Raw genomic sequence first — 27,986 nt, 5'->3', positions numbered from 1 at the left:
ATTAAAGTGAAAGAGTGATTACCCAAAACATGGGTGAATAAGCAAGTATTCTTTGGACACAGCCAGAGGAGGCAGCTAATAGTTATAATAATTTAAAGTGAATTTCATTATAATAAAAGAAACTTAAAAACGTTTTTTTAGCCTGGCTGGCTTGGCTCAGTGGTTGAGCATGAACCCATAAACTGAAAGGCCATGGTTCAATTCCTGGTCAGGGCACATGTCCATGTTGCAGGCTCGATCCCCAGTGTGGAACATACAGGAGGCAGCTGATCAGTGAGTCTCTCTCATCACTGATATTTCTATTTCTCTCCCTCTCCCTCTCTAAAATCAATAAAAACATATATTTTTTTAAAAGTATAATATAGTGAAAGTCGTGAACTCTTCCTCCTTTGAAATCTTTTCTGAACTGGTTCAAGTGTAGTCATTCCCAATGGCAAAGATACATATTACAAAGATAAGTGGGTTAATATTTAAGTACGTGTGTGTGGTGGGGGGAGGGGTTGAAAAAAGAAAAATCACTATACAATACATCTGGAACCTACTATTGCAAAGGTCCTATGATTCGACTATTAACTCATTCATCTTTACAATAGATATGGTAAGTGATGAGACAGTCATAAGAAGGTTCATTGTTAAAGGTTAGACAAGAGTCTAGAATACAGTTGTGTCTTTCCCATTGTCTATGCTTCCTTCTAGAAGTAATAAAAGTATGGATTAATGCTTGAAGATCAGTGAGCATATAAGATTTCTAAATGAAAGTTTTATCAAATTATGAGCTCACAAATATTAACTGACTTACAAAATATACTATAGTTCTATTTCAGACTCACTTTTAGCTCTTTGGGCCTATAAAATTCATACTGAATCACAATCAAAAGTACATTTGATAGCAAGAACATGGAAAAATTGGAACCCTTGTGCACTGTTGGTGCTAATGTAATTTGGGCTGCTGCTATAGAAAAGCGTAACAGTTCCTCAAAAATTGAAAATAGAATTACCATATGATTCAGCAATCCCACTTCTGGGTATATATCCAAAAGAATTCAGTGCAGGACCTAGAAGACATATGTGCTCAGCCATGTTCTTAGTAGCATTATTCACAAAAACCAAGTGGTAGAAGCAACCCAAATGTCTGTCAATAGCTGAGCAAATAAACAAAATAAGGTATATGCAAACAATGAAATATTATTCAGCCTATCACGTACTACAATATGGATGACCTTGAGGCCATATGCTAAGTGAAAATAAGCCATTCTCAAAAAGACAAATGCTGTATGCTTCTACCCTGTTTCCCCGAAAATAAGACAGTGTCTTATATTAATTTTTGCTCCCAAAGATGCACTAGGTCTTATTTTCAGGGGATGTCTTATTTTTCCATGAAGAAGAATACGGTACACATTTATTGTTAAATGAAAATAAAGGAAATTTATTACCTCTTTATGGTATGGTAGTATGGCAGTTGTCAACACAAACCAGACAAACTGTGAATCCTACGGAATCAAGAATTTACTCATTTATTCAATGACAATCATGTCATCATCTTCTGGAACATCATCATAACAATCCAATTCCTGAATTTTCTGGTGAATTTCTTGTGACTCCATTTCTTTCAGAATCAGTGGACCAAATCTCTTATGTTTAGCCTAGGGGGGCCTTATATTCAGGGGGATGCCTTATATTTTACTCAGAAGGAAACCTGTAAGTAGGTCTTATTTTCGGAGGATGTCTTATTTTCGGAGAAACCTGGTACTTATATGTGGTATCTAAAGCAAAGTAAAATGATGATTGCCAGGGCTGGGGGGAGAGGGAAATGGGGAATTGTTTAATGGTCATAGGGTTTTAATTTTATAAGATGAAAAAGGTCTGGAGATTTATTGTACAACAATGTGAATACACTTTTTACAGTTCTGAACTGTACAGTAAAAATGGTTAATAAATTTTATGTTATATACATCTTACAATTTAAAAAACATACATTTGACTATCTCTACACTTTTCTCTCTTCAGCACAGTGGACTTAATAGGAAGATGCTATTATACTGAAATCTGCAGATGTAAACTGAAGGACATCGCATGTTTAAAATGGTATCTATGACAATATTCCAAATAGCCCTGGGTTTGGGAGATGGGTGTTGACACCAAAGCAGATACAAAGATTCAGTGGACTGCATCGAGCACCGGTTATAACCCTTGCAATGAGCCACTGAAAAACCATTGGTTACTTGGAGCTATTTTTTTAAAGGGCCTGGGACACTCTAAATTTGTATATGGTTTTATAATTTCTCAAAGTTCATTGACAAATATCTGCTTTAATTTTTAGAAAAAGGAAAGTCGTTCAGAGGGGGGAAACGCACCTGGATTTAGTCATAAAAATTAGGTTTGAGACCTGCCCCTACCCCTACTCTCTGTTTGATCTTGAATAAACTGAAAACTCTGAACCTCTTTATTTCCTTATTTAATTTCTATCTTAAGAAGATAAACTTGAGAAAATAGGAACTATCTTTTTTTTGTTGTTGTTAATCCTCACCTGAGGATATTTTTTCCATTGATTTTTAAGATGGGAGAGAGACATATCATGTGGGGAGCAGGTATCAAACCTGCAACCCAGGTACATGCCCTTGACTGGGAATCTTACCCATGATGCTTTGGTGCACAGGCCGATGCTCTAACCACTGAACATACCAGCCAGGGCAGGAACTATCTTCTTAAGATAGAAATTAAAATATCTTTTGTGTTTACCTTCCAGAGTTGTGCAGATCAAATGAATTATGGATGTTAAGAGGCTTGGTAAACTATAAATTGCAACACAGATGAAAGTTATTATATTACTGTTATCTTTTGAGAAGTAAATTTGTGTTATTAGTCCCATTTTAGAGAGAAAAAAGTTGAGATTTTCTCATTCAAATGGGGTTTGGATTATAAATTATAGTTATAACAATTTAAGTTAGCAAACTCTTCTTTTGTGCTAATGACTAATTTTATTCATTCATTAGTCAATAAGATATATTTTTTAAATATATTTTATTGATTTTTTTTGCCCCCCTCCCTCCCAGACATACCCTCCCTCCCCAGAGTTTTATGTCCATTGGTTGTAGTTATATGCATGTATACAAGTCCTTCGGTTGATCTCTTATCTCCCCCAAATCTCCCTCCCCTCCCCGCTGTAATTTGACAGTCTGCTTGTTGCTTTAATAAATGAGATATTGCATAGGCTAGGAAGTGCTCCAAAGGAAATAATAATAACAATAGAGAATAATAGAGGTTGGGAGAGTGGGTAAGAGCTATTTTTCATAGCATGGTAGGGAAGACTCCTCCTGAGAGTTGAATCCTGAAGGATGAGAAGCAAACAGAAAGAATATTCTAGGCAGAAGGAACAGCAAGTACAAAGGACCCAAGGTAAGAAGAAGCTTTAGACATTCAGGGAATAAAAAGATGATGGCAGTGTGGCTGAGACTTTGTGAGCTTCCGGGGAGAGCTGTATGAGCGCATTAGAGATGTAGTCAAAACACAGTTAATCTAGACCAGCGCTGTCCAAAAGAAATATGCAAGTCGTATATGTAATTTAAAATTTTCCAATAACCACACTTTTTTAAAGTAAAAAGAAACAGGTGACATTAATTTTAATCATGTATTTTATTTAACTCAATATATGCAAAACACTATCATTTCAATATGTAACCAATATAAAAGCATTATGAATGAAATGTTTTACGTTCTATTTTTTATTCTTATTCTTTCAAATCTGGCGTGTGTTTTATACTCCCATCACATTTCACTTCAGGCTAGCCAAATTTGAAGTGCTCAGTAGCCACATTTGGAGAGTGCAGATCTAGACCTTGGTATGAAGGAGTTTGTTTTTCTTTTTGGCCAGTGGGAAGCCATTGAAGGGGTTCTAAGAAGGGAACAAAATGATCTGGTATGTCCCTACTCGAATGTTAGCTCCATGAGAACAAGAACCTTGTCCACCACTGTATTCCTAACACCTAGCACAGAATACAAGCTGTATTAGATGTTAGTTGAATGAATGAATAAGAACAGGAATGAAAGCCATAGGAATGAAATAGTCTTACAAATAACTGCCAGTCCTAGTCCAAGAACAACTTTTGTTTTCATTCATTTGCCTTTCAATCAAATTATAATTAGAAGACATATTTTAGGTGGCTGGTACCTCTTTTTTTTTTAATGATCAAATTTATTATTTTAAAATATTATTTTATTGATTTTTTACAGAGAAAAAGAGAGAGGGATAGAAATTTAGAAACATCGATGAAAGAGAATCATCGATCAGCTGCCAAGGTACATCCCCTTGACTGGAATTGAACCTGGGACCTTCCAGTCCACAGGCTGATGCTCTATCCATTGAGCAAAACCGGTTTTGGCTGGTATCTCTTATATAGTAATTTTTAATAGGCCCTCACAAAAATAACTCACTCTCCCATCTCCCTGGATGAGAACAAGCTATAATAAGAATTTTTACACCTTAAGGTGTAAGCAATTCATGTAGTCTTTTTTTTTTAAGTGCCTACTAAAACATGCCCTGTATATTCAATCTATTATATCTAATAGTAACCAGATAGGAAATAAACAAAACCCTGTGGAAGAGTGAGGTACTTATAATCAGATGCATTATCGTGAAGACAGAAAAACTTGTGCAACTTTCTGTAGAGGCTGTAGATTTGCTTTGCTTCTGCATTCCCTCAAGAACGCTGAGACTAAAATTAGAGCAGCCAGCTTGTGTTTGGTTTACAGGGGCTCATGCTGGCTTCCTACTCCTCCATCTGTTGAGACAGTTTTTAGGTCCTGGCATGGAGCTAGCACATGTAAGAACCCAACTTGCCACTGTCCTGAGGATAGCAAAAACCTTTTACCCACAGACCTGAGTTCATTTCATATGTTTTGTGTGTACAGCACATCCATTTAGACTTCTTTACAGAGCAAATCACAACCTTATGTCATCTGAAAGCTAGCTTCTCAAGGGAAAGTGCGTAAAATGATACTAGCAAAGAACTGGAGAAAATGTTAGTATTATTTCACTTAAAGACTATTTTGCCACTTGACTTGACAGTAGCCCTGTAATCATTATTAGAATAAATCGCATCTCAAAGACCCCAGCAATGGAGGTTGTCAGGGGGAAATGAGGTCTCGATGTCATCTATTTACATTAAAAATGCTTACATGGTCAGGTATTACACAGCCTCTAACAATATTTACTTTCTTTTTTAGTGGAAACATTGTGGGTTATCATGTGATTGTTCCATGTTGCTCCTGTCTTCTTTCCTGTAACAATGGGCACTTCTGGATGTTTCACAGCCAGGCAGTTTATGGTATTAACAGACTAGACTCTACTGGTAAGAAACAATTGACTGGACACATTCCTATAGCATTTGTCAATCAATATCTGAGTGAAACTCCTGGTAGATCATTTCAGGACTCCCTCTGAGACTTTACCTGGGTTGGATCTTCTAGACTGAAATGTCAATCATATTATCTCAAACATTTACTTATGGATACGAGGAGCCAAAATTCATTGCTGTTCTATTTTCATCATTTTATTTAAGAGCCTCAAACTTAGCTGGATTTGTTGGGACCCCTCACCCTTTTGTTTTTTTCCCAGAGAGAAAGGGAGAGAGAGATAGAAACATCAATGATGAGGGAGAATCATTGAGCAGCTGCCTCTTTCAAACCCATGACTAGGGATTGAGCCCACACTAGGCATGTGCCCTTGACCAGAATTGAACCTGGAACTCTTCAGTCTGCAGGCTAATGCTCTATCCACTGAGCCAAACCATCTAGGGCTCTTGGCCTTTTTAAATTAAATTATTTTTTTTAATCCTCACCTGAGTATAAGATTAGAGAGAGAGAGAGAAAGAGAGAGAGAGAGAGAGAAACATCAATGGGAGAGGAAAACAATTGGTTGCCTTTTGTAAGCACCCTGATCTGGAATCCAACCAGCAACCTGTGGGTACACAAGACAATTCTCAACCAACTGAGCCACTCCAGCCAGGCTTAAATTAACATTTTAATTGCTTTAAATTCTTATCTTGATACATATTAAGACTCAAGATAATTTTGAAAGATTGTATATATGATAGTCAATTGTGTATGGGTGTGTGTGTAAGAAAGGGATGGAGGGGAGGCTGAGGCCGTGAGGAGTTGGGAGGGAAGATGACTAGATAACATGTATTTGGTGATACTGCTTTAAAACAAAAATGGACATTTTGACATATGTATTAATAAATTATGATGGAATTTTAGTCAAAGGAAATATTTAATATCAATATGTCATACTAATTATTTATAGGAAAATACTGCAACCAACTATTAAAAGATATTTACATAATACATTTTATATTGTCTAGAGCAGTGGTCAGCAAACTGCAGCTCACGAGCCACATGCAGCTCTTTGGCCCCTTGAGTGTGGCTCTTCCACAAAATACCATGGCCTGGGCGAGTCTATTTTGAAGAAGTGGCGTTAGAAGAAGTTTAAGTAATTTGGGTCTCCAAAGAAATTTCAGTCGTTGTACTATTGATACTTGGCTCAGTTGACTAATGAGTTTGCCGACCACTGGTCTAGAGCCATTTAAGTTTTGCTATAGGACACGTTTCCAACGTCTAATACCTACTTATACAACAGACCAAGTTGACATTTAGTGGGACATTTTTAGTGGAAACAAGTTTAAAGAACTTGACAATCCAAATTGGCATTAAAACTCAGGTTTTTTAATGTATATTTTAGTCTTCTTCAGAACTTAAAATATACTCTTTTTTTAAAAAAGTATGATTTCCTTCACAGACTAAAAAGAAGATCACAAATTGTAAAAGCTAGGTCGTCAGGGTCTTTAAACCCTCCAATTATGGTTGAGTTTTTAGAGACTCTGATTTTTCTTTTTTAATCACCTGGCATTTAATTGTGGCTCTCAACCATGTGGGGGGTCTTAATTTAAGATTCTAGCATGTTAAGAGAGCCATTTTTGAGCAAGGACTTACCTGAACTCCCTAGGTGTGATACAGGTTTCTAATTTAGGTTTCCAGTTTTATATTTGTGTTGCTCATGGGACACATTAAAGGAAGTTTCTGCTTTGATAGTATTTCCCCTGCTTCATGGAATTTAAAACACAGGGTGGAGATTTTTCAATTTTGATTTACTTTTTAATATTGGTCAATTTTTCAAAGATAAAAGCCCAGCATTCTTCCATTTGCATTGAATCTAATCCATGAGAAACAGATGTATCACAGGGTTTCCTTCCTCTCTTCTTAACAGAGGAAGGAAGGTGCTGCTTCTGACATGGTTTATTTTTTCTCCTTTGAACCAATTGTGCTGAGCTACTCATGTCTCTGTGTATTGACTCCAAGAATATTAGACTTCTCCTTTGTAGCCCTAGTACTGTGATTTTAAAGCAGAATTTTCTAGATGCAACAGGGTTCTCATGGCTGTTGGAACTGTCCTTGAAACACCTGAGTGAGCAGCATCAAAAGAGTACATACACAGCTTTATAAAATTCTAGAATGTTTACACTGAAGGGTCCAAGAAGTCTAAGTTCTAGGCTAGTCTAACCATATGGACCTGATTTCCGAAGATGTTCCTGAGGAAGCTTGAAAACCTCAGCTCATCTTCACTGGGGTGGGTAAAGGCCTCCAAAGGCAAATTCACTTCAACACTCACTGACCTTTATGGGTTCTAATTGGCCATTAGGTTTGACCTAGTGATTCCTTACTATCTTGTCAGCTCTCAATGCCATCTGACCAGAAGCAAAACACCATTCATTATTGGGGAAAGGGTGTTTTATATTATAAACAATTTAAACAGACAAAAAATTACGGAAAACAATATAATAGGCATCTGTATACATCAAACAGATGCTAATTTCTTGCCTTATTAGATTCCAGTATCTCAACTAAGATAGTTGATTGTTTCTGTTGTTTCAGCAATACAAGAGTGCACATTCTTGTACATGTCTCCTCAGGCACCTGTGCAAAATGGGCAGTAAGAGGAAAGGATGGGCGATGGGTCATATTTGCAATATATATACTTTTTTTAAAAATTCACACAATGGAATACAGAAAAGAAAATGAGCTAAATCTGCACATACGGGTATAGGTAAATCTCAAAAACATAATGTCTAATGAAAAAAGCAAATCAGAGCCCTGGCTGGGTGTCTCAGTTGGTTGGAGCATCGTCCCACACACCAAAAACGGTTGCGGGTTCAATTCCCCGTCAGGGTACATACCTAAGTTTAGGGTTGGATTCCTGGTCAGGGCATGCATGGGAGGCAACCGATCAATGTTTCTTTCTTTCCCTTCTTCCTCTTTTTCTAAAATCAATAAACATATCCTCAGGTGATAATTAAAAGAAAAAGTAAAATTAGAAAAGATACATATAATACCATATTATAAAATTTTAAATACATAAAACAACAATATAGATAGTCTGGTTGCGTGCATTTGTAGTAAAAGTAGCAAAAACATCCATGGTGTACTGGTAAGGGGTGACAACTGAGTTCAAACTAAATCTCCAAATCCTGGCTCATTCCATTCCACTATGTGGCCGCTGTCTTGGTATGTGTGGAGTGGATATCCAGACTTGCTGAGTCGCTTGGGCCCACACTGCCAACTGGACAGCTTGAGATTTACTTTCTTACAAGACTTCACTGGCTCTTCTAAAGGTCATTTTTTTTTTTCAAATTTAGTGCTTTCAAGTTATAATATAGTGTATGCCCAGAGTAAACCATCTCATTATTCTCTACCAAATATGTGGTCTTATATTATATACAAATGCTGGATTCGTCAATATGAAAGCTGACTGACCTTTCACAATGAGGTTTTAGGTAGTTGTTTTATTTATTGTCTTGACAGCAACAATCTAGTTCTAAAGTTGACAATTCTACCTTGACAACCTCTAGATTAAAATCCATGTATATCAAAGACTATTGTTCATATTATAACTGGCTCCAAAACCTGGCTTTTTTTAATCAGAAAAAAAAGGCACCAGCTATTTCCATGCTTGTTGAAGAGATGAGTGCTTTCCCTCCAAAGAGATACTTAATCTAAAGGATCTTGTGAGATCTCCATTCTTAAAAATCATTAAAATAGATTTGAAAAGTATCACTGTACAGTTATTATGGCATAATGTAGCTGGAGGCAAGGTCTGAGTAAATGGATTCATAAGATCCATTTGAGTCCTAAGATTTTAGAATTCAAGCCCTTGCATAAAATAGTTGAAGAATATGTATGCCCTTGCCGAGACCGGTTTGGCTCAATGGATAGAGTGTCGGCTTGGGGACTGAAGGGTCCCGGGTTCGATTCCGGTCAAGGGCATGTACCTTGGTTGCGGGCATATCCCCAGTAGGCAGCTGATCGATGACTCTCTCTCATCGATGTTTCTAACTCTCTATCTCTCTCCCTTCCTCTCTGTACAAAATCAATAAAATATTTTTTTTAAAAATAGAATAAGTATGTTCTAGATGATTATATTAAATAATTTTATTTGTGGTACAGTTTTTCAATGCTTTTTCTCTTTACTGCTAACACTGTGGTTTAATATAACAATATTAACATAAAGGTTTCATATATCATGTTCTGAATTATAATGGTAATGAGTACCGAGTAACTGTGACTTTTTCTTTTCAGGTGTTAACTTCCTACTTTGGGGCAACTTGCCAGAGCTAGAAGAGAGTGCAGATGAAGACATGTTAGATATCTCAGCAGAGGAGTGTATTAGATGAAAGGAGAATAGATCTATGATAGTTCTAATATTCAGACTTTTTGCTATTTAAAATGTATATTAATGGATCAATTTTAAATGGTTAGTAAGGATTTTCCAGTGATTTCTTTTTCTAGAAAACCAAAATGGGGCATTTGTTGGTTTATTTATTTGATGTCTTAAATTAATTACCTGTTTAATTTGAGCCAATGTAGTTTTTCTACTTCCACTTCTTTTTCTTCCTCTCTCCATTCATCTGCCCAGTATAGGTAAATTCTTTTTTTTTTTTTTTGTATATTCTTAACTTCGCATAAGAGACTTTTTTCATGTGCCACTCAACTACCTCTCAATATGGAGAAGTTTTTCTTACAACTAGATGCCAGGTATATTATTTTACATTCCTGAATAAAGGGCATTAGTACCCATACATATATCAGCCGTGCATAAATCCATGCATAAATCCACACACACATCTCTCTCTCTCTCTCTCTCTCTCTCTCTCTCTCTCTATATATATATATATATATATATATATATATATATATATATATGTGTGTGTGTGTGTGTGTGTGTGTGTGTGTGTGTGTGTGTATATATATATATATATATATATATATATATATATATATAATGCTCAACTTGGAAATAAACCTTAACAGAGAATTTAAAAAAACAAGCTGATAGGTTTCCATGGGTACTAGTTATCATATGTTATTTTGGTGACAACTACTTTAATGTGGAAGAATGCTTTGTAAATCAACAAATATAATAAATTTTTAAATATGTGGAGAAATCTTTTTGATTCCTCAGCATGATGTCAGATAAATGAATTTGTCAGAAAATTATCAATATATACTGTTTACCAATATTATTTATTTACCTTCTTCTAAAGTCATATGGATATTGTATTATGAAAGCCAGATAACAAACCTCTGTCTTTAAGTTACCTCATTCTCTAGGACTTTCTCTGTAAATAGCAAATTTTAAATGAGTAGTCTCAGTCCCAACCCTTAAATAGAAAAACAAAACCAAAATCTAAAGAAGTGGTTTGTTTAAGCCCTTGTGCATTATAAAGAGAGTGTGTTCTTTTGTAAGCTACATTCTGGGCCACACAAAAATAGGAAACTGGGATAGTGTTGGATTCTCGTTTTATGTATAGCTAAAATCAATGTATAGCCTCAGCTAGTATCACAGCTATAGGTGTTTTGTCAATAATGATACCAAAACAGATTTAGTTGTGGTTTTATAAATAAACTATTGTCCTGAAAATGATCAGCCTTTCTTTAATTTTTTATTGTACCTACTTTTCTTACCTAAAAATATAAAAGTATCGAATATAGTAGCTAACATGTATTGAGTGCTTACTGTGTACCAGACACTGTTGTAAATGCTTTACATATTTAATTCACTTATTCCTCTTATTCCATAGGAGGTAGATGCCATTGTTTCTCCTTTTTTACTGATGAGGCAGGTGAGGCCTAGAGAGGTGAAGTAGTTTGTCCAAGGCCACTTGCCTGGTCAGAGTGTATGGCCAGATTCAAACTCAGGCCGACCTGCTCTTCATCTTTATATGGTTGCTCCTGAGCAACTTCAGGTGGTCATCAACTAGATAGTTTTATTTGGCCGGATAACGACTGCCACGTTATGTGAGGGCCTCAGTGACTGGTTTCAAGATTGAGCACTCACACTGGGTCCTAGGGTAAAAGTGACCTGTGGACTCTTGACAGCCATTTACTGGGAACCAAGATAAGAGATGTTCAGGAAGTGCTGTTACTAGTACCCGGGAAATTGAACAGATTAACTGAAGTAATATATGTAATATAGTATCTTTCACACTGACCATCAGCACTGACGGGGTCACCAAAACAACAAAGGGATGAGTGAAACAGTTTGTTTTTTGAATTGAGATTTTTTTTCTTTAAGCTTTCAAAGACTTTCTGAAACAAGGTGGCATAGTGGATAAATAAAAATATATATAAATTGATACTATAGTACATATACTGCTTCAGTTAATCTGTTCAATTAGAGAAGAAACCTTTAATGCTAAAGTAGAGAATGTGGAAAATTTAAATTCAACAGAGTTCATCTGGTTTCCTCCTGCTCATGCCTGGTTGACTGGAGGGGCTCTTTGAAGAGCAAAAACAAGACAAGCACTGATTGAAGCAAGCCCCAAGGGCAATTCCACTCCAGCAGGAAAATATTTTGAATTACATAGCTACTTTTTGGCAAACTGAGCTATGGGAAAGCCAAGTCTAAGCTGAAAATGGGTTCATAATGTTTTATCTAGAGAAATATATTCATGACACTTTTTTAATAAAAGCAAATTATACACTCTGGTCCAAAGACCAAAAGCAAAATCATATACATAGATTTAGCATACATTCTCTAGTCCTAGCAAATTTCTAAGCCTAGAAAATCCATTGATGCTTTGGTTTTCTTCTAATACTTGATTCGATTCAACAAACCTGTCTTATGTTCCTGTGGTGTACTAAGAATTGCCCAGCGACAGGCTCATGTTTGCCTTCATGGTATTGGGGAAAGAATAGAACTTCTACTTAATGCATAGGGTTAAGTGATTTAACAAAGGCATTCTTAAAGTTCAATAACTCCATAGATGAAAGAACACTCATTTTGAGTAGCAGGAGAGAGTGGGAGTTGAGAAAACTACACAGAAAAAAAAAAAGATACTTGAGCCAGGTTCTTAAGCACTGTTATGGGTTTGCCAGCTGGGATAGAAATTCTGGGCAGAGAAAATGGTGTAAAAAAATGGACCAGATTTAAAAGTATCTGGCTTATTCGGTAAATTATAAGTGGCCTTCTACACCTTCCACGAGATGTAATGAGAATTCATTAGAAGATAAAGCTATCAAGGAAGTTTGGGGACATGTTATGAAGATTATTCTGTGGCGTTGTGAGTTTAGACTTGATCCAGTAGCAATGTAGAGTTATTAAAGTTTGTAAGCAAGAGAATAAAAGATTAAATTTAGAATGCTAGCTAATGGTAACGTGCAATCAAGTTTAGTTTCCTACTGTCCTTTTTGATGCACTTACCAACTTGATCATGAAAATTATATTTATTGCTTTTACCCTTTGAACATATATAGGCTTTTAAGTTTCCTGAATTTCTTGCCTTTCATGAAACATCTGGTCTGCAGTGGGGCAGTGTGCTTTTTCCCCCTGTTCCATCTTGTCATTCTGAAGTTCAGAAGTTCAAAGAAGGGGCAGTGAGTCATCAGCTCAGTCGCTATGGCTTCCCCCGTACCCCCTTTATCTTTTTCTTCAAGTTATTTTCTCAATCTCAAACTCAATCACCGATGAGTGAAGCCTAATATTAAAGCCATAATATTTTGAATAATTCCTGGCCCTGAAAATCAGGTCTTTAAATATTACTAATATTTAATAATCCCTGACTCTGAATATTACTAATCTGGGAGATTATCCCACAAAGAACTGCTCTTTTGACCTCTGAGTTACATGTGGCTGATAAAGAATGATCTGTATTTCTTTTCTCCATAAGGAGGACGTGACTATAATACATAAATCATTATCTATTAAATATCTAACTTATCTATAATAATAAAAGCATAATATGCTAATTAGGCTGGACGATCTTCTGGATGAAGCCACAGCTGTGAGGGAAACCCGGGTCTGGGTGCTAGAGGGAAGCCAATGCCAGCAGCCAGGGAAAGGAAGGCCTGGTCTTGCACAACTTTCGTGCATCGGGCCCCTAGTTGGAACATAAAAGGAGGGTGGGGAAAGGCAGAAGAGAATATGGATTAAGTAGTCTGGCTCAGCCCTGGCCCGTGAGCTCAGTGGGAAAGAATGTTGTCCTGATTCTCCAAGGTTGCAGGTCCTGGTCAGGGCACACACAAGAATAAACCATTGAGTGTATAAATAAGTGGAACAACAAATCTCTCTTTCTCTTCCCCCCTCCTCCTCTTTCTCAAATTAATTTTTTTGAATTAGTCTTGCTTAGGTGAAGCATTACTTGATGAAGGCTTTCTCTATTTTAACATTCATGCTTATAAAAGGAAATGGTTTCCTTTTCTGCCTTTTTTTTTTTTTTTTTTTTTTTTTCTTTAAAAGCAGCCTAAACCATAGTTTCTTTCTTGCCTGGTATTGAGTGTATGCCAAATCTACCCTAAAATGCACAGATGGAAAAAATTAGTCTACGTCTGTGGTACCTCTGGGGTTGAATATTTTTAGGACTTAAATCTTTAGCTAAAGATTCTTTCTTCCAAGACTCTCATAGAATTATTTTATTGACATCCAATGGATAAACTTGCTGAGATAAAAATTAGTATCATGTGTTTGTATATCCCTTTATAGTTTATTATGATCTTTCACATACACCTTAATTTAGTCCTCAAAATAACCTTTAAATTATTCCCATTTTACCAATTAAGAAAGAAACCCTTAGTCTCAACACTTAGAGTTAGAGGAATTTAAACTTGAATGTGGGCTTTCTCACCTTAGTTTAGGATTCTTTTCTACCTCCTTAACCTGCCCTAAACCCAAAGTCCATGTTTCTCTCACTAGATGTAAAACTTAGAACACCTTCTTTTTCACTTTCAACCTCAAAGCCTAACTACTCTCATTAATTAATCCATTCAACAAATCTTACTGAATGCCTAAAGTAGGAAAAATGGAAGCTGAGGATAAGCCCAAGCCACTGCTCTCATGAGGAGCTAACACTATGTTGAGGAGAAGGAAGAAAGTGAGCTAATGTTTATTGAGGATTTACTGTATGCCCAGCACTGTTCTAAGTGCTTTATATGTAACAACTCTAAGGGGTAAATCCTATCATTATCCCTACCATACAGTTCAGAAAACAGGTGTAGAGGAGTTAAAGAATATGCCCAATGACACCACTCTAAGATTTGGAGGAGCCAGAATGAACGTGTCTTCTTTTTATTTTCCAATGTAGTTGTCTTCCATCCAAATAAAATCCAGTGTTTCATCAACACGCTTCCTGTACACATCTTTCCCTATTAGACCTTAGTTGATGTGAAGTTAAGATGGTGGCACTAGCATCTCCCTTTTCAATCAAGGAGATGTGGTATGCTTATAAATGATAAGAATGCTAGTTTTATACACAATGGAGAAAGACAAATATATATATATATATATATATATATATATATATATATATGCAAAACTTAATTTCCACTTTGCTCACTTGTATCTGGAAATGAAGTCTTTTTTGCTTGTACAGATTTTTACCTTACAAGCAGCAAAAGTTCACCAAAGAGCAAATAGCTATTCTTTAAACTTTTTGTATGTCTCAAATATTTCATAATAAAAACTGAATTAAATGATCACCTTTGCCAATTGCTCGAATCTCAGCCTTCTCTATAAACTTTTATTTAAAATAAATGTATATGGAATTTCAGAAGCAGGCTTGCCTCAAATGAACACTACTAAATCTTCATAACAAGATGATGTATTTATCATGAGGGAAGCACAAACAGGTATCAAATCCATATTCAAATTTTGCCTTTTGAGACTTACAGAAGAGCGGCTGATGTATATCTAAAGATTAATTGGATCTGCCAAATATGGACACCACTGAAGTCTGCCCACCAGACTGCATCTCCACACTTCCATTCACACAGTCTACTTCCTCTGGAAAGGGGCCCATGGGAAGAGTAGGCATATGGGAATGATTCACCTGGGGAAAACTGTACCCAGAATATTAAAACAGTTTTCTTTCTGTCTCTTGCCATAATTTTTCTAGCCAAAGGAACCAATTGCTAGTATCACGGTGACACCTGAAAAGCCTTCTGTATATTGCAGGAGATTGCTCACGCGTGGGTAAATTTCCAGCCTGTTCAGTGGTATTTTAAAAAAATGGTTTTTTACGGGAGATCTATTCTCAGAGACTGGAACATTGCCTTGTCTTATCAAAATTGCTCTTTAGCCTTGTTCACAAACACCTTAAAACACTGAGCCACAGATGGAATTTGGTAGAAGACATACTGAGCTAATTTCCTTTGCATGATGTTATCCAGAGAAACCAAGCTGTCAGCATCCTGAAGAACGAGCCATCGGAGAGAGATGGTGGCCAAAGCCATGGGAGGCAGGAAAGATTGAGAAGCTTGCCCTTCAAAAAATTCTCCCCATCCTCCCAAATTTATATTTTTAAATGAAAATTTATTACACACACACAAAAAAAGACCCAAAGTGTTTGATTCAAAATAGTTGTACAGTGATAGTGAAGAAAGTAAGTTCTAAACTGAAAAAAATCTTGAATTCTAAATCTTGATAATCCAGGATATAGTCATAAAAGATAATGACAGAAACCCAGGGTTTTAGGCATACAGAGTGCCATAGTCTGGGTTAACTAGAGACAGCCTTCTCTAAAACATGACTTTCTTTTATCAAGCTTTAGTTTAATCATTTAAGAAATATTTAATGAGCATCTCTTGTGCAGGCATTATCTTAGATGCTATAACAGCAAAAGAGACATTTTATTTATTTAAATTTGACATATCACATTGTGTAAATTTAAGGTGTATGATGTTTACTTTAATACATTTACATACTATAATATGATTGCCATTGCAATGATGTTTATCGCATTACATAATTAATAGTACAATAATGTTATCTATCTATGTTCATTATACTGTGTATTAGATTTCTAGGGCTTGTCCAAATATTTTTAAAAAATATACTTTTATTGACTTGGGAGAGAGAAAGAGAGATAGAAACATTAATGATGAGAATCATTGATTGGCTGCCATTTGCAGGAACCCTACTGAGGATTGAACCCTCAACCCAGGCATGTGCCCTTGACCAGAATCGAACCTGGGACCCTTCAGTCCTCAGGCCAATGCTGTATCCACTAGGGGCTTAATCACAAGGAACAACAACATCTTGTAATTATTGGAATCAAGAGTTAAGCTAAACTGGCTAGGGCCAGCCAACAGCTCTTGTAGTGACCTCCTGATGGTCAGGTCATGGCTAAAGTGGTGCGTTTTTAGACTTAGAAAGTGGTTGATAGCTTCCTGATGTTTAGCTTCTATATTATAGCAGTTCCTCTGGCAGGCCAATTCTGCAGTATTGCTTTGGAAACCATTGCTGGAGGCCTATCCTAGAGCCTGCCCCTACAGACTACAAAAGGTATTACAAGGCCTAACATCATTGATATTTCTATTATCTGTTGCTGTGTAATTAACATCCCCCAAAACTTAGGTTGGCTGGGCACTTCTGCTGCTGATCTCTCCTGGCTCACATGTGTGGTTGCATTTAGCTGTCAGCTGTGCGAGGCTCCAAGATCCTAGATGGCCTCCCTCGCGTGTCTGGGACCTTGGAAGGGATGCCTGAAAGTCAGAGCCCTCTCTCCCCATGTGGTCTCTCATCACTCAATAATCTAGCCTGAGCTGCTTTCTAGGAAGACGGCCTTCCAAAAGGGTTAAAATAAAATCTGGAAAAGCCTCCTATGGGTAGGTTGGGGTGGGGGGGTCACTCAACATCACTACCTCATTCTATTGGTCAAAGTTCATCAGGGGCTGGCCCAAATTCAAGGGGGAAAATAGACTCCGTTTGGGGAGGGGAGACAGTAGTTGTAGCAAAGTCACATTGCAAAAAGGTACATGGGAAAAGATTGTTGAATTTAATACCACAACTGTATTAAATTCCTTTCTGCTTCAAATGGCTATAATGGCTTGTTATCAGCAGCAGAACTGACTGATACAAAAAAGTAAGCAGAGAGACCGAACAGAAGGCTGCTGTAATAGCCCAGGGAATAGAGGAAGATGTGGGGTATATTTTGAAAAAGCTCTAATTGAACATAATGTGAGAGGAAGGAGGAAGATATCAAGGATAGAATCAAGAATGACTCCAAGGTTTGCAGTCAATTGTGCTACCGTTTACTGAGGTGAGGAAGAACAAGTTCAGGGAGAAAACTGAAGAGTTAGTTTTTGAATATGCCTTTTGGACATCCATCAGGCAGATAGATAGAGAATTCTGGAGTTTGGAGGAAAAGCTGTGGGCTGCATATATAAATCTGAATGCTATTCGCATATGAAAACACTAAGCCTGCCGAAACCGGTTTGGCTCAGTGGTAGAGCGTCTGTCTGCTGACTGAAAAGTCCCAGGTTCTATTCCAGTCAGGGGCATGTACCTTGGTTGCAGGCACATCCCCGGTAGGGGGTGTGCAAGAGGCAGCTGGTCAATGTTTCTCATCGACTTCTAGCTCTCTATCTCTCTTCCTTTCTCTCTGTAAAAAAATCAATAAAATATATTTTAAAAAGAAAAAAAAAGAAAAAAAGATAGAAAACACTAAGCCTGAGACTTGACTCAATCAAAGGAGTAAGAGTAGAAGGAGAAGAGGCTGGCCTTGGAGCACAGCAACGCTGAGATGGAGGGAAGGTGTGTAGGATCCATTTTAGTGGAGGTAGAGTTCCTGGCAACACTTGGTAACAGTGTGGATTCCAAGGCCCTGATTTCGAGCACACGCAGGGGCCTAGCAATCTGCATTGTGGGCAAGCTCTTTATTCAGAGCATCCTGAAGTGGGTAATTTAGAAGTACCCTTTGAAAAACACTGACATAGACCACCAATGTCTAAGTAAACATTTCATGGGTCCTTAAATTCAAAGATACTCTTTTTTCCCCTCCTCACTTCATCTCATCGGTCACGCATTAAAGACTTACAAGGTGCTGAGAGGGGAAAGTGGGCCTCTTCTTTTTTCTAATTGCCTTTTATAAGGAGGGTGGAAGCAAACTATGAACTCTTGACAAGAAAAGGAGAGAGCCGGGACCGGTTTGGCTCAGTGGTAGAGCGTCGGCCTGCAGACTGAAAGGTCCCAGGTTCGATTCCGGTCAAGGGCATGTACCTTGGTTGCGGGCACATCCCCAGTGGGGGCTGTGCAAGAGGCAGCTGGTCGATGTTTCTCTCTCATTGACATTTCTAACTCTCTCTCCCTCTCAATTCCTCTCTGGGTAAAATCAATAAAATATATTAAAAAAAAAAAAAAAGAAAGAAAGAAAAGAAAAGGAGAGAGAAGATAGGCCAAGAATAGTGTCTACCCTCCTAGATAAGTGCTATATTCTCCTTTCGGTACCCTGTTTGCTGCCCGCCGGTAACACTTTTTTGAAGCAAAACCAAGGGCAAAGTCAATACCTCCTTGTCCCTAAATTGAAAGTAGCATTTGCCCCTCCCGTATTTCAGGGAACAAAAAAGCTCTCATATTCTTCCTAATGTTTCATGGAAAGTTTAGAGAAAAGTAGATGAGAAGCAAATGCTTGGCAGCCTGTTGTAGCTTTTACCCTCCTGTCTATCAAAATTAATGCTGATGAGGAGCCTCTACATGGAAAATGTCCGTCACAGTTTATACCATTGTGGACACAAGACTGAATTCTTACGGACAGCGAACCTGTATTTCTCAAATATAAAAACGTTAATATATTTCCATGTGAACCTAATCTGGGACTGTGAATTACATATTGGTGGTAGTTAAGTTTCACCCACATATTCTCCCTTTCGCAGTGCCATGGCTGTAATGGGGCCTGCAGCTGCAGGAGCCATGTGCCGTAATAGTGACTGGATTGATTAAATGCCAATTACTCCTGGACACTTTGCAAAGGCCTCTGCTGCAGATTGAAGCTGGGCTCTCTGTCTGATATTAGATCAGATCTCCATAATCCTCTGCGATAGCTGGTTTGAAGTCTCTAGCAATCCCTTGTGGCGTGTACTTTAGTCAATAGCATGATTACTATTTTAATGTCTCCACACCCACTATGAAGTATTACTCCAGGCTCCGTTCCCCAGTCCCCACCCTGCTCCCAGGAACCTGAGCTTCTGACCCACAGATGATTAAGTCATTCGGTGACTCATCCCCAGTGGCATAGGGGCAGTCCTCTAGCCAGAGCACAGCCAGACCTTGACTGTAACCAAGTGTCTGTCTAGAAGAGGGATGATGGATCCTGTAGGCCAAGCTACCTGTCTCACTGTTCCCCTGGGTATCCATCAGTCTTCTGGCTGGCACCCGGCTAGCAATTAATTCTCTGTTTAGCATACGCTTCCATTAGCAAATACTTAGCAAGGGCCTAAGCTTTCATACCCTCCCCCAGGAAATTCTTTCCAACAAAGTTTTGGATCTAGTCACCGTCCTAGGCTGATTTTGCCACCGTATTTGAAAAGGCTGGCTGATCGCTTCTCAGCCTTTTGACTAAGATCAAGTGTGAAATGGCTGGCTGACTATGATAGAACATGTTCGCTGAAGTTTGGAGCTAAAAGGGTGACTGAGCCCCCAACTTGCTGTGTGACCGTAGGCATCTGATTTCAAAACCAGGGAGCTGAGCAAGGTATTTTCTGAGATCTCTTTCACCTTTAGCATTCTATGGATTAATTTCATTTTTGCAGAGAGTGCCTTATTCATTTGCTAAAGACAAATGTATTGGTTTGCTAGGGCTGCTGTAACAAAGTACGTGGGTGGCTTAAACAATAGAAGTTTATTGTCTCCGTTCTGGAAGCTGGAAGTCCAAAACCAAGATGGTGGCAGGGTGGTTCCTTCTGAGGGCTGTGAGGCAAGGGCCTGGCCCAGGCCTCTCTGCGTGGCTTATGGATCGCCATCTTCATCTTTGCATGGTGGTCTTCTTGTATGCATGTATGTCCCTATCTGAATTTCACCTTTTTCCTACTTAAAACTCTTTAAAAATTTTTTAATTTATTGATTTTTGAAGGAGAGATATAAATTTGTTGTTCCACTTATTTATTCGATATGCATTCATTGATTGATTCTTGAATATGCTCTGACAGGGGATTGAACCCGCAACCTGGGCATATCAGAACAGTGCTCTAGCCAACTGAGCTACCCAGCCAGCTCCAAATTTCCCTCTTTTCTAAGAACACTAGTCATTTATATTATTCCCTCCCCCCATAATAGCCTCATTTAAACTTGGTTACCTCTATAAAAACCCTATCTCCAAATAAGTTTACATCCTGAGGTACTTGATGTTAATACTTCAACTTATAAAAATTTAAGGGGCATAATTCAACCCATAACAGCGATTAACTATCAGCTATATGTAAGAAATAAAAAATAATGATTTGATTGATTTTTAAGGCTGTTGACTGACAGGGGCATGTAGGCCAGCTATCAAATAAGTAGAGAATGTTTAATTTATCTTGTATATTCTAATGGCTTAAGCATAGTATTAATCATTATCTCCACATATAGATTTTGTGTAAGAATCAGCTCTGAACCCCTTTGTACCTGAAACCCTTAGCTTTGTCATGACTTATAATATTCTTTCATCTATTTAACATGAAACTCATTGAAAATGTCCTATGACTATTTAACCAGTTATTGCCCCAAGGAGCTCCATGGGGGTTAACAAGGAGATAGGCCATTACTTAATCCAATGACCCTACTGAGATTTGATTGAGTTTGGCCCCCAGAGGATATAATGAGTGGAATATGCTTTTCTGTGCTCCTGTGAGTCTCCTGATCATATAAAACTATTCCCATATTAAGAAGAGAGAAAAGAAACACACGAGATTCTGCTGACTCACAGCTACCCATTTGGCTGTAATGGAAATAAATGAAAGAGCTCACTCAGTATGAACAAGGACAGATTGGGGTGGAAGAGGGTATTATCTATTAAAAAAAATAACTGACAGAAGTCCAGGTTTATCAGCAGAAGTACACCCTTCACATCACTGGCTTCTTTTCAGAGCCTTTCTAGCCTGGAAATCTCCTAGGTGGAGCAAAGGGCCAGGAATGAGCAGACCGGGAGCACTCACAAGCAAATATGACCAGGACTGTAGCTAATCCTTTTCCTCTATAACACGTAGAGAAAGGCTGGGGGTAGACAGGTTTCAGAAACTGCTGAATATCAAATTTTCCTCGTTCGTTAAGAGAGATAGTAGCCCGAAGAATAAAGAAACTCAGATCTGCTGAGCTGGACACAATTACTGCACACACTGGAGGCACACCCATCTTGGACCATTTCCCCATGGCTTGGCTCTCATTACACATTTCCTTTCTGCTCTTATTGGTGGCAGATGGAATTTGGGGCAGACCTCTTCCTCAGGCTCCCGTAGTCAAAAGATCCCGTGCTTAGATCATATATCTCCGTTTTCCTGCCGCTGTAACCACCCTACAGGTCTGGTGTCAACCTGGTTTCTATTTAAGTACATTCCCTGTGATGCCAGGCCCTTGGATTCTAACACTTCCTTCCTCGGATTCCAATCTTGTCTTCTTTCCCGCACTTACGGGTTGGTTAGCTGAGCAGAGGCTGGGAACTCGACTGATTTTATATGAGGACTTTTAAGGTATCCTCATTTCCCCATCAGATTTTTGACCCACGTGCCTTCGCATTCAAACTGCAGGTGTTAACTGTCTCAAATCTAGGTCTAAATCTGCTGCCGATGGAAGACATCATTTTTATTTATTCACTTGCAACCATCATTCCGGAATCACACAGGTCAAACCCTTGCACAGGAAGTGATGGGAGTGAATTCCAAATCCAAGAGTATTGTGTGTGTGTGTGTGTCTTTGACTTTGTGGCAGGATAATTTATTGAGATATAAATGTCTTAGTCCTCTTCCCATATTTTCTCTTCCCCTTTGATCTAAACAAGTTAAACAGACCTTTAGTCATTTCTCACTTTAGGGATAGTTTGCAGAATGATCTGGCTGTCATTAGATAAAACCTGAACTCATTGAAGACAACATTTTTTATGCCTTTGAAGGTAGTGGGAAAAGGGGAGGAGACGATTTTTCTAGAATATGACAAAGTTTGCAGCCTGGGAGTCAGAATGCATAGGACTACATGTGTAGCTACATGCTGGAGTGTTGAGCTGGGTCTGTGGACATGTCTGTGGTAATCTGTGTGGGCTGACAACTGTCTGTGGCCGGGTCTCTGCCTGGTGTTGATACCCCAGGACCTTGTATAATCCCCAAAGGGGAAAGCCCCAATAATGACTGAGATTACATTTTCTGTCAATCAGGATGCGGACTCAGAATCTGATTTAAGGTAATTTAGGGAAAAATAAAGAAGATATTTCCTGCACATCTAAGTTGGATATCTATGTTCCATATTGGCTACACTATAATTAAGAGTTATTTTGGAAACTTAAGACTACAGAGGAGCAGTGTAGTATGGTGGCTAAGAGTTTGGTCTCTGGAACCACCTGGGTTCAAATCTCAGCTGTCACCAACTAGGTGGGAATCCTTTTGCAAGCTATTCAGTCTCTTTCTACCACAATTTCTCCCCTCTGTGAAATGGAGATAACAGTAGTACCCACCTTTCAAGTCTATGGTTGAATCGAATCACATAATACATGCAGTGTTTCGTAAACCAGTGCTTGACATATAGCATAATTTAATGCGTGTAAGTTATTATCCCTATATATATTTTGCATCACTTTTATGGATATTAGAAATTAATTAATTTTCAAAATACGTAATAAAACACAAACGATACAACATCCAAATGTTAAAAAAAAAAAAAAAAAGTATGCAGTGAAAGATAAGGGTACAAATGAAAAACTGTTTTCTAATTTCCTTCTCCAGATGCAACCTGTCTCTCTAATTTCTTTATATTAAACAAGTGGAATTACAGATGTTTCTGTACTCTTTCCCCCTTAGCAACACATCAGGGAGGATGGACTTTAATAGTATCCCATTATAAGTTACTAACTTATTTAACCCGTCTTATTCATGGACCTCTATATTTCTTCTTTTTTGCTTTCTTTCTTAAACACTTTAATAAATACTGGAATACCTCTGGTATAAATTCCTAAAAGTGGATTCAGCAAATCTACTTTTACCTCTCCAAGACTCCAAATACCATTGCACATGAATTGGAGGAGGAGGACACAGTTCAGCCCATAGCCATATCTCTATATAGGTGTCATTGCTTGCCTCTTCCCACCAGAAAGTAGGCTCCAAGAGACTTAATGGAGCAGGGATGTAACCTGTTTTGTTGACTTAACCATTTCCAGCATCTAAATCAGTAGTAATATTGAGCCAATAAACATTTGTTGAATGAATGGATTTCTTGAATGCGTATGACGTGCCACGCACTGTTCTAACACATTACATCCATTCAGAGAATCCATACAATAGCCTTGCAAAATAGATACTATTATTTCTTCAGTCGATTCATAAGGAAACAGAGGCCCAGGAAGTAGTTGCACTGCTTTCACAGAAGGCAGAACCCAGTTTTTTGAAGAAGGCAGCCTGACTTCTAAGCCCATTTTCTCATCCATTACACTGTGAACAGAGTATAATTTTCCTCCCAAAGCTACTAGGAAGCTCATAGAGTTAAAACTTTGCATTAATTTAAATTACAATGTTGACCAATGTGTTAGCATTTTCCCCTAATATCCCATAGCTCCTAGAAATGCTTTTGAATATAACATCTCAAATATATATCTATATCTATATCTACCGTGTTTCCTCGATAATAAGACATCCTCCGAAAATAAGACCTACTTACAGGTTTCCCTCTGAGTGAAATATAAAGCTTCTCCCGAAAATAAGGCCCCCCTAGGCTAAACATGAGAGATTTGGTCCACTGATTCTGAAAGAAATGGAGTCACAAGAAATTCAGGAATTGGATTGTTATGATGATGTTCCAGAAGATGATGACATGATTGTCATTGAATAAATGAGTAAATTCTTGATACTGTAGGATTCACAGTTTGTCTGGTTTGTATTGGCAACTACCATACAACCGTACCTTATACAGGTAATAAATTTCCTTTATTTTCATTTAACAATAAATGTGTACCGTATTCTTCTTCATGGAAAAATAAGACATTCCGCCGAAACCGGTGTGGCTCAGTGGTAGAGCGTCGGTCTGCGAACTGAAAGGTCCCGGGTTTGATTCCGGTCAAGGGCGTGTACCTTGGTTGCAGGCACATGGTGTGCAAGAGGCAGCTGGTCGATGTTTCTCTCTCATCGATGTTTCTAGCTCTCTGTCCCTCTCCCTTCCTCTGTAAAAAAATCAATAAAATATATTAAATAAATAAATAAAAAATAAGACATTCCCTGAAAATAAGACCTAGCGCATCTTTGGGAGCAAAAATTAATATAAGACACTGTCTTATTTTTGGGGAAACAGGGTATATCTATATCTATATCTATAGCTATACCTATATCTATTGCTATATCAATACTTGATTTTTACAGAGAAGAAGGGGGAGGGATAGAATTAGAAACATTGATGAGAGAGAAACATCCAATCAGCTGCCTCCTGCACACCCCCTACTGGGGATGTGCCTGCAACCAAGGTACATGACCTTGATGGAAATCAAACTTGGGAACCTTCAATCCTCAGGCCGATGCTCTATCCACTGAGCCAAACCAGTTAGGGCAATATCTCAATTTTTTTTTAATATAAAAACTGTTGTTCTGGTGGGAGCATTGTTTCTTTTAAAAAAAAATATATAGCCAAAACCAGTTTGGCTCAGTGGTAGAGCGTTGGTCTGAGGACTGAAAGGTCCAGGGTTCGATTCCGGTCAAGGGCATGTACATTGGTTGCGGGCACATCCCCAGTAGGGGGTGTGCAAGAGGCAGCTGGTCGGTGTTTCTCTCTCATCGACATTTCTGGCTCTCTCTATCTCTCCTTCCCTCTCTGTAAAAAATCAATAAAATATATTTTTTTTTAAAATAAAAAATAAAATAAAAAATATATATTTTTATTGATTTCAGATTGAGGAAAGGGGAGGGAGAGAAACATCAATGATGAGAGAGAATCCTTGACCAGCTGCCTCCTGCCTGCCCCCTACTGGGGATCCAGCCCACAACCAAGGCATGTGCCCTGACCAGGAATCAAGCCCTGGCTTCCTGGTTCATGGGTTGACATTTAACCACTGAGCCACACCGGCTGGGCAGGAGCAGTGTTTCCATTGTACCTGCTATCCAGGGTTTTATTGTAGGCAGCTATTACTGACACTAGTCTTGGACTTTAGGTAGCCAGGGGAGTGGTTCCCTCTTACTCAGATCCTTCCCAACACAATATTGTTATTGACTTACATTTTCCATTCTCAGGGTCTTCCCGTTGCTGTAAAAAGCGTTAATAAGGCTGTTGATTGAAAATAGGCTCGTGGCTGGGAGTGGAGGGCAGTAGAAAAGATGGTTAGAATTGTGCCAACAGTAAAGTGTAGCATAGCTGCATTTTGAGCCATCCTTGGCTGGCAAGGATGGACACAGGCTAGGCCTTTTCACCTTTCATGTTAAATAATGCTTACTCAACCTTGAGATGTGGACATGAACAACAACAACAACGACGCTGAGGCCTCATAGCTAACAAGAGGAGGGTCTGCACCTTGAAAGCAGGTCGTGGGACCGCAGATGTCTGCTGTTTCTACTGGCCTACGTGTCTCCTTTCCAGTTCAATTCCAGTCAATACAATAAAAATATAGTATTTTATTGATTTCTTACAAAGAGGAAGGGAGGGGGATAGAGAGTTAGAAACATCGAAGAGAGAGAAACATTCTCTAAATGAGTGCTATGGCAGCCCACATCCTCCAGGCACTCGTTCAGGTGGGCACGTACTTGTCCTTCTTAGAGACGGAAAGTGTGTGACTGAAGCAGGAAGTATATGTGCCTTTATCACATCGCCATCTGAACAAAAAGTAAAACTTACCAAAGCCCCTGAGTCATATTTCTAACAAACCTCCAGCTCTTTTCTACGGCAACTGATCTCTCTCTCTCTCTCTCTCCCTCTCCCCTTCTTGAATCATTATTTAAGTTCTATTTTCACTTGAAATATAGTTGTGATAAAAGTATACTTTCCCTCTTATCTCTCTCTTTTTAAAACAGCTCTATTGAGATAATTTACATACCATAAAGTTCACCCAATGTAAAGTATACAATTTAAGTCCTAGCCGGTTTAGCTCAGTGGATAGAGCCATGGCCTGTGGACTGAAGGGTTGAGAGTTCAATTCCAGTCAGGACACAATGCCTGGGTTGTGGGCTTGATCCCCAGTAGGGGGTGTGCAGATGACAGCCCATCAGTGAATTTCTCTCATCATGGATGTTTTTCTCTCTCCCTCTCCCTTCCTCTCTGAAATTAATAAAAATATATTTTAAAAAATAAAGTATACAATTCAATCATTTTTTAGTATACTTATTGAGTTAAGCAACTATGACCATAATCTAAATTTGGAACATTTTCATCACCCCACCCACGAAAACCTTGTACTCAGCAGTCATTTCCCAGTCACTGCCTCCCCAGCCATAGACAACCACTGACCTATTTTCTGACTCTAGGTTTGCCTAGCTGGACCGCCTATAAATGGCACCATGCATTGTGTGGTCTTTTGGGACTGTCTTCTTTCATGCAGTGTGATGTTTTGAGGTTTGTCCATGTTATAGCATAGATCAGCACTACAATTTTTTTTTTTTAAATATAGTATTTTATTGATTTCTTACAGAGAGGAAGGGAGGGGGATAGAGAATTAGAAACATCGAAGAGAGAGAAACATCCATCAGCTGCCTCCTGCACACCCACTACTGGGGATGTGCCCGCAACCAAGGTACATGCCCTTGACTGGAATCGAACCTGGGACCCTTCAGTCTGCAGGCTGAGGCTCTATCCACTGAGCCAAACTGGTCTTTGCAGCACTACAATCCTTTTCATCGCCCGTAAAACCTCCTTTTACAAACCCTTTCTGCATGTGGAAATGTGTCCTGAATTGGGGCTGACCTGTCCAGTGAGTCCAACCCTGACCAGCTTCGACATATGCCAAGGGCACCACCAGGACAGGAACCCTGTCTACTATTCCTGGAGAGACAGACCCTGGCTTCCCTTCCTGGCCATCGTCTACTCTACTGAGAGCCCAGAATTCCTGTGCCAATGGAGGCAGGGAGTGGCGTCTGACTATGGCAGTGGCTGAGGCTGATGGCACCAGTTCCTAACGCTGCTTTGTTTTGTTTTGTTCTCATGCCCAGTTTAGATTTTCAGATAAGGTTTTTACTTCATCTGAGAAGCCTTTGAAACTCCAGGAGCTTCTACTGTCAGAAAGCTTGATTCTGCTGCCACCTGCTGTCCTTATGTGGGAAGGCCAGAGAGAAGGAGGCAACAAATTCCAGGTTTAAAAAGTTACGTAGTAATAATAATCATCATAATAATAAATAATAAAATAACACCTTCAACTTTAATATTCTCTACAATGTTCAAAGATCTTTCCCAAACAATGCACTGATCACCACCTCCAAACAGTTGTCTCTGGAATAAGGACAGTTACTATTATTTTTATTTTACTGTCTGCAAAGCAGGTTAAATAGAGTGTTTGTTCAAGATGATACCCTTAATAGGAAGG

The 27,986-nt window shown here is 38.5% G+C and overlaps 1 protein-coding gene and 1 long non-coding RNA gene across 2 annotated transcripts in view; one reads left to right on the top strand and one right to left on the bottom strand.

Annotated features, from left to right (window-relative positions):
* Positions 1 to 9,768, top strand: part of FAM72A (family with sequence similarity 72 member A) — a 10,878-nt gene extending 1,110 nt beyond the window's left edge. Inside the window, exons 2-4 of the mRNA XM_036442573.1 lie at positions 2,008 to 2,085; positions 5,224 to 5,348; positions 9,628 to 9,768. Of these exons, the coding sequence (XP_036298466.1) occupies positions 2,008 to 2,085; positions 5,224 to 5,348; positions 9,628 to 9,722 (298 nt within the window). The 3' untranslated portion in view covers positions 9,723 to 9,768. The remainder of the gene's footprint in view (positions 1 to 2,007; positions 2,086 to 5,223; positions 5,349 to 9,627) is intronic.
* LOC123652538 lies at positions 5,253 to 27,986 on the bottom strand. The gene is made up of 3 exons (XR_006741919.1): positions 27,973 to 27,986; positions 21,467 to 21,477; positions 5,253 to 5,345 (listed from the first exon to the last, which is right to left on the bottom strand). It is a non-coding gene; the product is annotated as an uncharacterized LOC123652538 (long non-coding RNA).

This window comes from Pipistrellus kuhlii, unplaced genomic scaffold (assembly GCF_014108245.1).
Source record: "Pipistrellus kuhlii isolate mPipKuh1 unplaced genomic scaffold, mPipKuh1.p scaffold_m20_p_18, whole genome shotgun sequence".
NCBI lineage: Eukaryota > Metazoa > Chordata > Mammalia > Chiroptera > Vespertilionidae > Pipistrellus > Pipistrellus kuhlii.
The sequence above is the reverse complement of the archived record's forward strand: the minus strand, read 5'-3'. Positions and strand labels throughout refer to the sequence as shown.